Source organism: Cupressus sempervirens, chromosome 1 (genome assembly GCF_028749045.1).
Source record: "Cupressus sempervirens isolate cs-2001-9-10 chromosome 1, ASM2874904v1, whole genome shotgun sequence".
Lineage (NCBI taxonomy): Eukaryota > Viridiplantae > Streptophyta > Pinopsida > Cupressales > Cupressaceae > Cupressus > Cupressus sempervirens.
Window position 1 is genome coordinate 293,098,089 of NC_143118.1, and position 16,270 is coordinate 293,114,358.

A 16,270-nucleotide genomic window follows, 5' to 3' on the forward strand; every position below is an offset into this window, starting at 1 on the left:
TGGATGATTGTACTATGTGATTGTGGCCGAGTCTTTATCTCTATTAGCACAACGAGAGTTGGTCTGAGGGTTACTACGTGGTTGGGATGCATAGCTACCTACACCACTGTTGGGGACTGGTGTACAGAGATGATCTATTTCTAGTTTGATGCCGATGCTAGATATTCACTTGGTACTTCAGTATATCCAGAGTATGTTCCCTTGTGATTTATGTTGTACTTTGGATGCATTTGATATCATGTTTAGATGATAGTAGTTGTTACTTGATGCATTCCTTATTATGATGTTGTATCTTATGGTTTAGATCAGATTCCTTACCATTACTTTGGATAGTGTTGTTATTGATAGATTAGCATGATTAGATGTATTTTTCCCTTATGTTGTTATTGATAGTATTGGTAAGAATTATCTCATGATACAACTCGAACTATCTTGTTGGCAATTTGAGATCCATGCTCGAGGGGTGGCTAGGGCCTTTGAGGTCTCATGATGTTATTACGGATGGGAGGAAAAGAGCACAGTTGTTTCTAGTTTGGTGTTTCATTGCTTGTGCTTTCCTTACTTGTGATATATGATTTATGCACATATATGTTCATTGCGATGTTGCTTTCCGCATGATTACATTCAATGCTATGGATTAGATGTTAGATGTATTTGATCTCCTTTATGCTTTTGAGTGTTTGCGCCTTGACTAAAGTGGTTCCACTACCTCATCGACGTGGAGGCTCTAGCTCTATCTACTTTGTAGAATTGTCGTCGCACTTTTCCTTGTATAACTGGGCGACATTGGTTCAGCATTAGGAAATGCTAGAAAAGTATCACACGGCTATAGGAAGAAATATCGTGTGATAATGTAAAGTATCGCACAGCAATAGAAAGTTCTATCGTGTGACACTGCTAAATTATCGCACAGCAATAGTAAAGTTTATCGTGCAATACTGGAAAGTATCGTCGGGTAATTGTAAGAAATGTTGCGCAATACTAGAAAAGTATTGCCCGGTAGTGTTGTACAATGTCGTACAACCCTGAAAAAAATCGCCTGATTATTAATGCAAAACCTACTTGGGAAAACAGCAAGTATCTCTGAACTTGTTGGTTGAGTTTCGAAGGGTGTTTTAGATACCCTCTAGGGTTGCACCCCTTCTTAGGTCTCGACAGGTCAAAGATTAATGGTTTCTGGTTTGCATAAACTTTCGTAGATGGTTTTGGATGCGTTGGTAAGTAGTGACGCTTGGAGATTGTTGGTAGCTTGGATTGTTGGTTTAGTCTTCCACTTTGATCTTTGTGATCAGTTGCATGTTGATGTTGTATGTATCCATGTTTAATACCTTTAAAAAAATTTATTGGCTTTTATTTATCCTTGTTCCAAGGATCTCCAGGTAGGACATTACAAAATGAAGGGCGAACAAATTTGAAAATGTTTAACACTTAGTGAATTTTGGTGACATCAACTTGGGTGAGTCCAAGAGATGGTTGGAATCTGACCTATCTTGGGCTTCAAAAGCCCAAGATGAGGTTGGAATTCGACCTCTCTTGGGGCTTTAAAAGCGCAACTAGCCACTCTTTGTCACCGTTGACTACAATGCATGAGCCTAGTCACTTCTCAATTTGCTCAAACATGGAGTTCAAAATCAAAATGCTTGGGTGTAGTTGGCACTTGGAAAGCAAATTGTAAATGGTGGACATCAACCTTTTGAGGCAAGGAATGAAAGAAAGGTGGACTGAAACAAAAGGTCTAATTTTGAAACATACAAATAATCAATTTGTTATGAGCCTTGATTAGGAATGAGAAAACAAAATGTGAAGTTGAATTGAAAAGGCAAAAGAAAGAGTCAAAGTTAGTAGATCAAGCATCTTACAATTGGGCTTTATGCCTAATCTTTCACCTTGATCGCTCACTTGTTAGGTAAAATATAAATCAAGAAAACATCAATACTCAAACATTAAAAGCGTTCAACTCAAATTTATCAACAGAAGTCAAGATTAATGATACAATTTAAGTATGTAATGGTTGTTAATAAAGTTAGGAAGTTTGTAATTTATGAGCTGAATATTTTGGATTTCCTTTAATTTTGATAAAAATAGAAAATGTTGATAGTGGTTTTCTTACAAAACACTTCACTTAAATGAATTTGTTTTTCTTGTTTTGCAAGGCTGAAGTGAAGGATCAAGATATTCCAAGAACATGGAGGAACTATAACAAAGTACAATATGAGGACTTCAAGCACCAACAAGTTGCAACTAGTTCATCCAAAGGACAAGCAAGATGATGTTCAAGGTTGAAGAACAAGTATAAGATCAAGGCATCAAAAGACCAAGATTTCACGTACAAGCATGTTATAGGTCATGCCAATGAGAAGATTTCAAAATTTCGCAAATGAAGAAGTGGAATTAAAACAAATATTGCAAGACAAGAATACTAATATGGTGCCTATCCAATTCCAACTAATTAGAAACTTAACATTACATATGTCCAAAACTGTCAAATCATATCATGCCAATTGTACATTTTAAAACTACATCATGTCTCTATCTAATCTATTTTCTCATTGGCTCTCACAAGAATTATAATCTCCTAATTGGCACACAGGGGGTTACCTCCATGTAATTGGATGAACAATTAAGGCATGTAGCTATTAGTTGGAGTAGGGCATTGTTGAAGATATTTTGGCCTTTGATCTTGAATCAATCTTGGCCCTTCATTGTAATTGAAAAGCTATAAAAGGCCAAGGCCTTCTCATTTGAAACTCATTAGATTAGAGATAGAGCGGAAGGGAAGACTTGTTGGAAATGTTTCCATAATGCTATCAAAGTAATTGCTAACAAATGTTGGTCTTCATAGTGGATTACTTATGTTGCTTTAGAGTTTTGCATGGTTTATTTGTTTCCTCACCCAAAATAGGATTCATTTTCATGTTGAGTAGTAGGTTAATTGAAAGGAAGTGATTTTGGATGCATCTTTCAACTCTTAGACCAAACCGCTAGTTAGTTGTTGATTGTAAGTACGCCTTTTGTGGTTGAATGGCATATTTATGAGGTTTACTTTGATTATTGCTTGCACGTTGATATTGATCAATGGATGGTATTGATGGAATGGTGATAATTGAACATCTTACATCTACCTAAGGAGATCGCATTAGCTATTACGATTAGAGAGACAAAAATAGCAATTGAATGCACACATAACCAATAAGACAAAGGAATAAATCATACACAAGCAAACAAAAGACACAAAGATTCAACATGGTTCACCCAATCCCTGGGATATGTCCACCAAACAGCAAGTCCAATGTTATTATCCAATGATTTCAACCTAATTACAATCTCCAATCCCTTACAACTAATGGCATACTTATGACGTTTACTTCAATTATTGCTTGCACGTTGATATTGATCAATGGATGGTATTAATGGAATGGTGATAATTGAACATCTTACATCTACCTAAGGAGATCGCGTTAGCTGTTAGGATTAGAGAGACAGAAATAACAATTGCATGCACACATAGCCAATAACACAAAGGAATAAATCATACACAAGCAAACAAAAGACACAAAGATTCAACATAGTTCACCCAATCCTCGAGATATGTCCACCAAACAGCAAGTCCAATGTTATTATCCAATGATTTCAACCTAATTACAATCTCCAATCCCTTACAACTCAATACCGCCATAAGAAGTTACTAAATCATCATACATCTAAAAAAATCCCTATGCCATTTTATACAAGACTTAAGGCGGTTACAAAATTAGCGCTAGATTATGTCGTCCAATAGAAAAATAACTCACAACACATTTTATAACAATAAAGTCATTTTTGGCCTCGGGGACATTGCTCTTTGACCCTACCTTGTATCACAGCAGGAAGCGCTTCTGGGGCTCTAACACAAGACCCTGCCTTGGGTGTTGCCCCAAGACCCTATAAGGGGCACTACCCCTTGACCCCTATCATGGGAGCACTCCCCTCAAACCCGTAGAAGAAACCTTTGGGGGAACCGCATCGAATGAAGAGGGAAAAATTAACCTTTGTGTCTGATTAGGCTCTGCATAACAACACCAACTTGGTTGATGGCAATGGCTAAATTATGTCTATGAGAGGCACAAAGACATCCATAGTTTCTTACATTCTAGGGGGTAAAGTAGATTTTCTAAATCCTTATCCCTTTGCAAATTTTGTTTCTCTCTGTTTACATCAACAGCACAACAATCAAGAACTTGATTTCAAGCATGGTGAGTTGTTGTCATGAAGCCATAAGCCCCCAATTTGCACAATGTTCTAAATGGATGTTAATATTAAACATGCTCAAGAACCTATCTTATGCTAAGGTTTAAGCATGTACTTGTGGCTTCCATGTTTTCATTTATCTTTTGCATGTCAAAAAACTATTTTTCTCAGTGACATTTGTAAAAATTTACAGTAAATTTTAATACTAACGAGCCCTCTTTGACTGCCATAAAACTTTCCATGCTCACTGAATTGTATCCTACTAAACTTTCTTGATATTTTACCATAAATGATGGACTTCTTCATATCCATAGGAAAAGATACAACAGCCTTTTGGCATTGTAAGAATATATGTAAATTGTTTAATGGAAATGTTTTATAGGTCATTTGTATTTATTACTCCTAATCATACATAAGTGTCGCTCTTTAAGGCTATCCTCCTCTCTACAAGCTTATCCTAGACAAACCTATAGCAACCTTACCAAAATCAAAAGATAGCCCATCCTGTTAAAACTGCCTTTTAAAATGTGTTTTCTCAAGATAGTTTTGTCCCAAAATGTCCTTGGTAAAGAACAGTTGTTTGTAACCATCATTATCACATATATGTAAACTGTAATTATATGAAATGTGAAAAGCAAAATCTCTGGCTAGAGGGAAAATATATCATGTAATTATTCTTCTACATTCTCTGTATGTTTCCATTTTCCAAAGCATGTAGTTTGTGTATATTTTTCTAACACTGCAATTTACCAATGCTGTTCTCTAGAATTAATTTTTGCAGATATAAATTTAGGTTCTTTCCATTGCAAATGATGCAGCATTGCTTAGTAATTGCAACTATCTATGGTACTTTGTCTTGTAAACATTCAATCTTACCAAAAGCATAAGCTGTAGATAGATTGTATTCATTTCTGACCAATTTATCCCCATCAGCATACCATGCAGACTCATCGCCTCTCTGAAATTCCCTTGCACTGCATCCATGTAGCCAGTGCATTAAAAAATTAAAATATGTTAAAATCGCAATCACATTACCTAAACGTTCTTCCTATATATGTCAAGATAATCTAGAACCTCTTAAGTTAGAGATAATATGGCAATCAAACTTAAATTTACCAAGAAGCACTGTAATAAAATTCAATATAATACAAAATCTCTGGCAGATCTTTAGGTACACCATACAGCAATCAGTCCTGGATATTGACGGTTGCATTCTGAACTGAGAATCGGTTTTCAGTTTTATGGATAGTGAATGGTACATAATTTAGCCTTTAGGGAATGCATACACCACTAATGTTTACTTTGAAATGAGCTATTGTAAAATTCTGTAAATGTCAGTTCTAATTCAATCAGTTTAAATAAAACAAAGCAATATCAACAGACATCTATTAATTCTAACGAAAAAATGTTTCATATGCATTGAATTTGATAAAATTGCTCAAACGCTAAGGAAGTAAAAGGGAAACAATATAAGATAAAGCCATTACAAAAACATAAAATCCAAAAAAAGAGATTGCAATAAGTTTGGAATTACTCTTTGGTGTCTATAATGTATCGATTCAAGCTATTTCAAATGCAGGTGGGTTATTTAAATTAGGTTGCAACATCCCCATTTCTGCACCTTCGTAAGTGTATGTTTCTAGTAAGATTGGCATAGTATACAATTCTTGTAGGTCAGCAGAGTGGATAGGGAACCAATAAAGGGGTTTGTGGGCCATGAAAGGGCTTTAAAGTCATGTTGGACAGTTTGAGACAGTCTCCTATATTTTAGGAGGGATTCCTAGTTTTTAGAGATTGACTGAGAGTTGACCACAATGCATTAGGAAACCTCTATGATCAATCTAGAGACTTTGGTTGCAATTCCTTTTTTAGAGAAGATCCCTATTTTTCTATGTTACCGGTTCGTGCTCAGGTTCAAGTTCAGGTTCAAAGAACCCGTTCACTAGTATGGCAAAATTTTGAAATGGTGTTTGTGTTCGTTTGGATCCTTTAGTCCAATAACATGTATATACATATGTATGCAGTCGAGAAGAATAAATTAAGTTTAGAATGTCACACAGAATCATAGAAACAATAAAAAGACCATAAACTTGTAATCACAACACCATATCTATTATCAACACCAAAATATTAAATAATATTGAGTCCAAGTATCATTATTTTGACTTTCAACAATTAGAATTTTATTCTAAGTTTTAATCATCTAATGGATTATCTAGATCTTCAGCTTCTACTTCTCATCATCAAAGGCATTAGTTGATTCACAAACAGTGTCAATGTCAATGGCATCAGTTGCACTAATGACATTCCTGCTTTCTAAGTTGTCAAATCCTTATTACTTTTTCAATGTACAGGGAGCTTGTTAGTTTGTAATTAACATCCTACTTGAAAAATGTTATATAAGTAACTTGCTATTCCTTTCATCTATTGAAGATGTTTTTTAATGTTTAAAATATGATTTATCACAATACAGAGCTTCCATTTAATCGGAGAGGGGTCATCATCAGCAAATGGATATAAAAATTTCACTGGAAGATATCTTGAATGCTAGTTTAATTTGATGTGACAAATATCTGAACTCCAGAAAATTTTGTTATAGAATGTTAAAGATCTTTATTCAAATTCTGTATTAATCATTTTCTGCACTAAATTATAGAATGTTTCTCAGTGGAACTGTACCTGGTTTGCACTCGGTTTGCCTTGCTCTGCCCTAGTTCAACCATGGTTCGACAGCCTGCTTCAAACCCAAGTGGAACACAAAAGGGAACCGGGATCAGGACCAAGGTTTGGTTCGGAATTTGCCTTGTTCGAAGGGTTGGGGGGAGAACTGGGTAACTAAGCTCGTTTTTAGAGAGAGACTATCAGTTAGCCTAATCCAATTTGGAGTCCAAATGATGAATTTATAAATATATATAGAAATATTTTGAGTGCCTACTTAATATTTATTATTAATAACCTAAGTTACCAGTTCAGATCCGGGTTCAGATGCGGGTTCAAGATTCAGGTTTGAAATTTGTTCGATTTTTTTAAGGGTGGATTTGAATATGTTTTGAGTTAGTCCATACAAAAACATGTTTTTTCCTTAAAATATGTGTGTGTCTGTGTATGATGTGTATGAATATATATGCAGCAGCAAGTTCATCATATATGTATGAACTTGCTGCTGCATATATATTCATCATTTTCTAGACTCCCGGCCCAAACCTTACAACCCAGGCTTCATCCAAATTCCTCCCAGCTTGGCGTTGAACACAAAATAAAGGCAGATCAGTTTGAAAGAACTTCTCATATTGGGACGACATAAGGAATTATACTCTGCAGAAGGTCAAGAATCAATAAATTGTAAGAAATAACTACTTCTTCTCTAGCCATACAGCTACAGCAGCATTTCCAAACCCTCCTGGCTTGACATGCAACTCATCCCAGTGGTAATCAGATAGTAAAAATAAAAGATAAAATCAGATACAAACCATCTACAGAGGATCGCAGGGGAAGAAATCACAGTTGCATACATTCTTAGAGATACTAGATTTCTACAATCCATTGTAATACTGTATATAGTTTCTGGATTAGATTGTGTCAAAAAATTTACCATCAATGTTTAGAATCACACTTTGTGCATAAATTATGTTACAAATCAGTGGCTGTTATTTCAGACTTGTAATAATGAAAAAATGAAAAATTCAAAACTCCAAAAAAATCAGGAAAAAAAAACAAAAAACATCAGAACTTAGACAAACAGATCAGAATTACATTTGTATACTCCAGGTGTAAGTAGATTCCAAGATCTAGGATGCTACTATGCTTTTGCATGAGATAAAATTCCAGGAGTGCAAAATTTGAACACAATTCAGTCCCCTTCCTCCTACAGAGAATTGGTGTGTGGCTTGACGGTGCCCTTTTAAAAAGTAGCAATATCTTTTTCTTTACCCATTACTCCACTGCGGGATGCGTGCAGAAAAACTCACTGAGAAAGTGTTAAAATGCAGAAATATAGTCGACTTATAGTCTCGGATAGTCACGAAAACAGAGAAGAGAAGGCAAGAGGCTGGATTGAATATGTTGACAGTCGAACAGCGCAACTAGATCTGAACTATAAGTTGTTGCAGAAAATAGTAAAAATGCAATATGGAATATCCTTCTCGGAAAGATATTGTAACCGATACTATTAAAATCTAAAAAGCATAATCATTCGTTCGGCCATGGCCAATCATACTGTATTTACTATTTATAGATTGGATATTTTAGGCGATTACAAATGATGAATGATGTAAGGACTTCTTCAAACATTTGAAAGCAAGCATCTGAGCAGAAATTCGATAGACATGAACGCAGAAAGAAATCGCCGAATTTTGCTAAAATAGTTTGAAGTAAATGTTGCGTATAATAGACCTACACAAAAGATTGAGGAAAAGATTAATGCTCACAACAAAATCCTACAGACATGTCAAAATGCAGTCAAATTTTACATTAACTCCTAAAAATTGCTTCCTTCTTGCTGTTGTCATAATACGGCTAAATATTAATCTCAGGTGTCGAAGCGTGAAGTAAAATTTGAAATAGAAGCTCAAAGCGAGGAAATCGTGAAAGATACAAACTGTTATATGGTAAAAATGATCACGCGTTGAAGGTTTTCATCAGAGACGTTCAAACATAGGGTTATATATAGAGGAGAAGCTAAAATAACTGAATACAAAGTGAAAGCGTTGAATGTAGGTTGAAAAACTTCGAGAAGTTGAAAATGCAAAGTTATACGCTCCGGGAATTTACTCGGATGCCAAAACGATATATAGAATACAAGATCCACTAAACGCAAGAGACAGTTTAATTTCCCTTGGCATAGGGTTAGGTTACCGCTATAACCTGAGCTATGTTGGATTTCCTAGATTCTCGGTGCTGTTAAATTTCACTGGTAATCATGAAATTTCCGGGTGAGTTCGAGCTAATGTTAGATCTCGTGAATGCTCGGTGCTGTTAAATTTTACTGATAATCATGAACTGTCCAGGTGAATTCGAGCTGATAAAAGTCCAATATCTGTCAAGACTGACTTCGAATCCTGAAATGCAGGGATTGAAGATGAGGTAAAAATCAAATGTGGTTAAATTTAACACAGAAACGCGAAACCCAGGTGTAATATTGAGCAAAAGTTTCAATGCGGTTAAAAATTTCAAAGATACCGTAAAATGCAGAGGCAGACATGAATTAAAATATCAAATGCAGGGGAAGCTTGAGCAACAAGATAAATTGCAGAGGTGAATTTTAGCTGAAGGATCAAATGCAGGGCTAAAGGTAAGCTAATCGACCCAAACGACTATAATTTGTTTATACTTGTAATTAGAAATGTGTTCTTGACATGAAAGCTGAATGCAGTGACATTTTACACGAAATCGTTAATATCTGTAATGAATTGGATATTAATAAATTCGAGAAACTGAATGAGGTAAGAAAATGTCGAACGCAATTAATTATCTTCCAGTGAAACTCGTAGAGAAAATAATGTTGACATCGTATTTACTCAGAAAGACTGACGCTCTGAGAATTTATCAAGGGATGTCCAAATGCAGGGGAAATGTATCCAAATTGAATATTCGTAATAAAAAGGAACCCGAAAATATTATTCAAATATCTCCACATCGTACATTAAGAATCAAAATGAAGCAAAAAAATATGACTCAAATGCCGGACGCTGTCAATTGTTTTTCTTAGAATCCTCTCAATGCAGGTCTAAATTTAAGCAAGAAGCTCAATGCAAGCAAATCCTATACAATGCAGGATTAACCATGTACAAAATCCAGATCTAGCCAAAAAAAATCACAAACGCAAACTTGAAAATATCAACAGCCATCACAGATTGATAAAATACCTGAGAGGCCTGAATCGAACGGTGACGCAGATGTTTTCCTTAGACCTGTCCATAATATTATGATTACTATAGTCCGAAGTCGGAGTTTCCGGAGAAACAAATTCCGAAGTTGAATCGGAACAGAATCTGAAATTACTGGAAGCCGCGGAGTCGCTGCGTGCTCTGCTCGGCGTCACAGATCTCGTGACGGATCCATACGAATTAGAAGACGAACTTAAAGCGGGCGGAGGATACCGCGGAATCATTACTCTGCCGTTAATTGGTGAAGCCTTTCTGAAGCCGAAAGGCGAACTACTCCTAGCCCTCGACGACGACGCCATAGAACCAACCGCCAATGAAATCCTTCAGATTCACGCTCACATGGAAAAAACGATAAAAGTCTCTTTAAGGGATTCGAACCTGCATCGCCGGGCCTCGCCACAGAGTGTAAAGGAAGCAAAGGCAGAGCAAGAAGAGTGAGCAGAAAGATAATAAAAAGTACACAAAATGTACTCCCAATTTAGAATTTAGCCTGCTGAGAAAGAAAAATGTCGCAAGCGCAAATCCTACAAGAAATGAAATTGTATTTGTTTTTCTAGGGAATTAGCAGAAAATGCCAAACGTTTGAATTATGAGGAAGAGTAAATGGGGTTGCAGAGTGCAGAGGCATTTGCTTCGCTGGAGGAGCGAAGTGTGAGTTACGAGGAATATTCGGTTGGACCCTTCGTTATATATTTTTACCTGACCTGACCACCTCCGCTTTATCCATGTGACCTGTCATCCTGTCATTTTTTGCTTTTAAATTCAGCGTCTTCTCATTTGTCCTTCTTTGTTCTGAGCCGTCCACGGCCAATTAATTAACGGTATTTTTTAAGTATAAGAGCGGGAATCCTTGCGGGGGAAATACTTTGAATTGGTTTAAAATTCTACGTCTGTTTCAAAATCCATGTTCTGTTTCGGATGATGGAGAATTCGGCTTGTCTCATGTTACGTCTTCGACTAATTTATTGTTGGGAGACAAAAAGTGCCGTGTATGTTATTTTTGTAGCGTATAATAATATTCGCCTCAACGTCCCCGGCGTGTGCATTTTCACTTTGACAAGCCTTTATGGTTGTCACATTATTTCTTTTTTGGGGTGACATTTGTTATTGTCTAGATATTATTTTAATGAACTTTTTCCTTGTTTTATTGAACTAATTCATTCTTAATGATACGCCGCTTGAATTGAATGTACTTAGAATAATTAAATCTTTTTAAACAAGGGTAAAGGATTCTTTATTCGAGCTTTCCGTTTTTTATGCCGTCTAATATTTTTAATTTATGGACATAAGTTTACCGAAGGTGAAAGATAATTTATGAGTATGGGATTGAAAAGATACGGAGAGGATAAGGAGAATGTACCGCATATTTCAAGAAGAATATATAGAATAATAATAATAAAATGATTTAAAGAATGCAATATAAGAAAGTGGGGATTAAAGATAAGTTTTTAAGGTAATAGTTATTATTCTTACTAAACAATTCAATGTAAGTAGGTAGGGTTTAAAGATAAATTTTTAAGATATTAGATATTATTTTTGATATTTAAAGATTTTAAATTTATAAGACAAGCATGAAGCTATAAGAATTTTTAGGCTTGTGACATCTATTTATTTATAAAATAAAGTAAATAATGCAATGCAAGAAAATAAGGTTTAAAAATAATTTTATAAGGTATTAGGTATTATTATTATTTTAAGATTTTGAAATTTATAGGACAAGCATGAACCTATAAGAATTCTCTTGTTTGTGATACCTCTCTATTTATAATATTGATTTGAAAATTGATGCACAACTCTTTATTAAATTAAGAGGGAAATAAACAATATCGAGTGAGTCATTCTTGTAAAAGTGTATATAGTAAGAATTATAGGTGAAGGTTTAATATTTTTTATAAAATACAAAAAAGTCAACATGCAATACAATAAAGTGTGATTTAAAGATAAATTTTTAAGGTGCTAGATACTATTCTATAAATTTGAAAATTTTGAAAAAAAAAATTAGGACAAGCATGAAGCTATAAGAATTTATAGGCTTGGGACACCTCTTTATTTATAAAGTTGATTTGAAAATTGATACAAAGCTCCTTATTAAAATAAGAGGGAAATAAAATATATTCAAATTAATATGAATCATTTTTGTAAACATGTTTCTAATGAGAATTATAGGTAAAAGTTAAATATTTTCTATAAAATATTAAAAAAATCAACAATGCTATATAAGAAAGTGTGATTTAAAGATAATTTTTTAAAACATTAGATATTATCTAGAAATTTGAAGATTTTTAAAAAATTATAGGACAAGAATGAAGCTATAAGAAATTTTAGGAGTGTGACATCTCTTTATTTATAATATTCATTTGAAAAATGATTAACAGTTCCTCCTTATTAAAATAAGAGGGAAATAAAAAGTATTTGAATTAATATGAATCATTTTTTAAACATGTTTCTATTAAGAATAAGAATTATAGATGAAGGTTAAATATTTTCTAAAATAAAATGGAGAAAAAAAATTCTCATCTTCTAAAGTTTTATAAAATAAGCAAACCTTTGAAGAGATCTAAAATTTATCTTCTGTCAAAATATATAGGCAGCTGATTTTGTTTATCTTAAAGTTAAGACCTATAAAATTCACTAATATTTGTCCAAACACGCAAAACTATCTTCTCCAACATAAATTTAAAAACTCAGAGATATAATTTTTATTAAATATATTTGGAAAAAATAAAATTAAAAAAAAAATTGTTAAAGGTACTTATGCTTGGTGTGATCTCTTGGATAAATTTATATCCTAGCATCATACATTTGCTTTCATTGGTTTGTATATTCATCTCTATGCATGCATATTTATGCTTTTATTTCTTGATTTCCCTTTGCCTCTTTGATTTTATTTATGTGTCTTTGTTGGTGGTATTTATATCTTCTCTCTTTTGTCTTGATCCTCATGTTGATAAGTATCCTTGATTTTGGATGCCCATTTTTGCCCATACTATTTAGTTTTACCTTTGTTTACCTTTGTTTAAGACTTTTCTCTCCTAAAGACCAATTCCATATGTTTTTATCTTAATATGTTTTATTGAGTGGGCTTCTACATTTTTGCTCTAGTCTATAGGCTTTAGGCATTGTTCCTTTCATGATGGATTACTTGATGACTCTCATGTTGCATTAATGATGCCACATAATGAAAATGACGGGTTAAATTCCATTGCGTCGTCAAAACTAGCTAGAGGACAATTTTGTTTAAAATCACACACTTTTGGGGCATTTCTCACCATTTTTCCTATCTTTAACACACAAATTATCTTCCAATGGAAGCATTGATCAAATTTTGAAGCCTTAATTGGAAAATGGCCTTTGATGCGAAGGTAAAGATGGACAAAATCAAACGGATAGTAAATGATAAGAATAAGGTGATTATGAAGGAAATATTAAGAAGCTTGGGAGAACATTAACAGTTGCAATGATTTTAGAATTAACTCCAGAATATCCATGTTATGTTAATTGTCATTGCTATACACATCTACAATGATGGGGTTGTTGTAGGGAGGCTATGCCATCATCTTTTTACTAAGAAAATATTGGTGGACTTGGACATGGTATTGGTAAACATCAAAGGAGATTTGACAATTTCACAGCCAAGAAATGACATATTGATGATTAGAACTAGGCATGTTACTACTTACCCAATCCTAGTTACATAAAAGATTGGAATGGGTTTGGGCCTAACAATCAATTATGCAATAGAATCTTGATTTTCTTGTGTTCTTCTGTAACATATGTAGGCTAGTAAATAAAAATATGTTTGATGACTACATTAGGGACAATGGAGTGAAGGAAGAGAAGATAGACAAGGGAGAAATTGAGGTCCTTCACCCCAAAGTTTTGCAAGCATGTGATATTATTGTTATGGGCTATAGCAAAAAAATAAAATAAAAATGTAGAAATATCATAGGATGTATGTTCCTTATAATGTATTTATGTTATATGAATATAGTCATTCTTAGTTGTAAAACCATGAAGTGGCTACATCTTTGACTTTATGGGCTACTTGGGTATAGAGCTGACAAGATCATTATTTATATTATATATTACTCTTATAAGATGGAATTTGACTTTCTCTTAACTTTATAGTTTGGTAATATTGAATTTTGAAATTACATAATGTTTTGATAGCACAGTTCTTTATTTGCTTGTGCTTGATTATCTATCTTTACTCAGGTTTATTCTGTACATTTGGGTTGTCCTTAACTCTTGTTATCTCATATACCTCTTACTGACTAGTATGCTTTCTTCAAATCTTTATTTTTGGCCTGAATTGTTTGATATACATATGCAATTAGGGTTTGTTTTGACCTTGATTCTTGTTACTCCGGTTGTATGGATTTGGTTTTTCCTGTAAGCAACTAAACAATAGACTATGGGCCATTTGTTTAAGGAATGTTGGTTAATTATTCTATGCATTAGCAATTTTGAGTTTGCGAGCAATAAAGAATCTATCATCTATGTGTTTGATGGTTAAAGCAACAATTTAATAGGTGGGAACATATGATGATAAATGGAAGTCTCATAAGTTGTGCCAATTTGGTTTATCTAGCAATAGTAGTTAGTTTGATAAAGTACACATTTAGTAACTAAATAACTTTACATTATGTGATTTGGCTCTCTCACCTTTACCGTGTGAGGAAATTTATAAGCCTTAATTGGAAAAGAGCATTTGATATGAAGGTAAAGATTGACAGAATCAAATAGATAGTAAGTTATAAGAATGACGTGACCATGAGGGAAACACTACGAAGCTTGTGAGAACATAGATAGTTGTAATAATTTTGGAGCCAACTCAAAGTTTCTTGCTATGTCAATTGACATTGCTATGGAAATTTACAATGACATTTTTGTAGGGAGGCTATGTCATCATTTTTTTACTAAGGAAATCTTGTTGGACTTGGATAGAATCTTGGTAGACATCAAAGGAGATCTTACAATTTTAAAACCAAGAAATTACATATTGATGATTAGAACTAGTCATGTTATTACTTGCCCAATCCTACATATTCAAAATAGTGGAAGGGGTTCTGGTCCCAATGAGCAATTATGCAAAGGAATCTTGATTTTCTTATGTTCCTCTATAAAATCCATAGGCCAATAAACAACAATTTATTTGATGATTACATTAGGGACAATGGAATGGAGGAAGAGAATGTAAACATGAGAGAATTTGAGGTCCTTTTCCTTGAAGTTGTAAGCATGTGATATTGTTGGTATGAGCTATAGTTGACAAGATTATTATTTCCACTACATGTTACTCTTATAAGATGGACTCTAACTTTGTCTTAACTTTATAGCTTTCCACGATTAATAGTTGAAACCACACAATACTTCAATAGCATAGTTCTTCCTTAGCTTATGCTTTATTATCTATCTTTTCTTAGGTTTATCCCATGCATTTGGTTCTCTCTCTCTCTCTCTCTCTCTCTCTCTCTCTCTCTCTATATATATATATATATATATATATATATATATATATATATATATATATATATATATATATATATATATATATATATATATATATATATATATTCATATTTCCCTTTTTGGTATGAATTATTTGATATATGTCTACAATTGGGGTTTTCTATGTCCTTCATCCTTGGCACTCTAGTTCTATGGATTTGGCTTTTGTGTAAATAATTGAACAATAGACTATGGACCATCTGTTTAAGGATCATTGGTAAATTATTGCATGCATCAACGATTTTGAGTTTATGGGCAACAAAACAATCTATCATCTCTTTTATTGATGACTAAAGCAATAATTTAATAGGTAGGATCACATGTTGATAAATGACAATCTCATAAGTCGTGCCAAGTTGATTAAGGTATTCACTAGCAACAATGGTTTAGTAAAATAATCATACGGTAATATCAAAAGTTTTACATTGTGTGATTTGGCTCTCTTAGACTGAACTTAGAAATAATTGGTACATTACCCGATTGGATTATAATTTTTTTAAAATTGATATAAAATGTTGCATCTATGTCTTTCATCAACAAATTATGATGATAATTTGGTAGACGATGCTTTAAAACATAATCAACGTAAGATCAAATCCTATGGAAATGGCTAAGAATTTTATAGAGATTGAGCAACTATGTATAAG

The 16,270-nt window shown here is 33.6% G+C and overlaps 1 protein-coding gene across 2 annotated transcripts in view; it reads right to left on the reverse strand.

Annotated features, from left to right (window-relative positions):
* LOC149577261 (kinesin-like protein KIN-7D, mitochondrial) overlaps positions 1 to 10,921 on the reverse strand; it is a 65,760-nt gene extending 54,839 nt beyond the window's left edge. For both annotated transcript variants that reach the window (XM_089822915.1, XM_089822923.1), the window contains exons 1-2: positions 10,092 to 10,921; positions 5,104 to 5,201 (exon numbers count right to left, since the gene is read on the reverse strand). In XM_089822915.1, the coding sequence (XP_089679041.1) occupies positions 5,104 to 5,201; positions 10,092 to 10,411 (418 nt within the window). In that variant the 5' untranslated portion in view covers positions 10,412 to 10,921. The remainder of the gene's footprint in view (positions 1 to 5,103; positions 5,202 to 10,091) is intronic.
* Between the last annotated feature and the right edge of the window lie 5,349 nt (positions 10,922 to 16,270).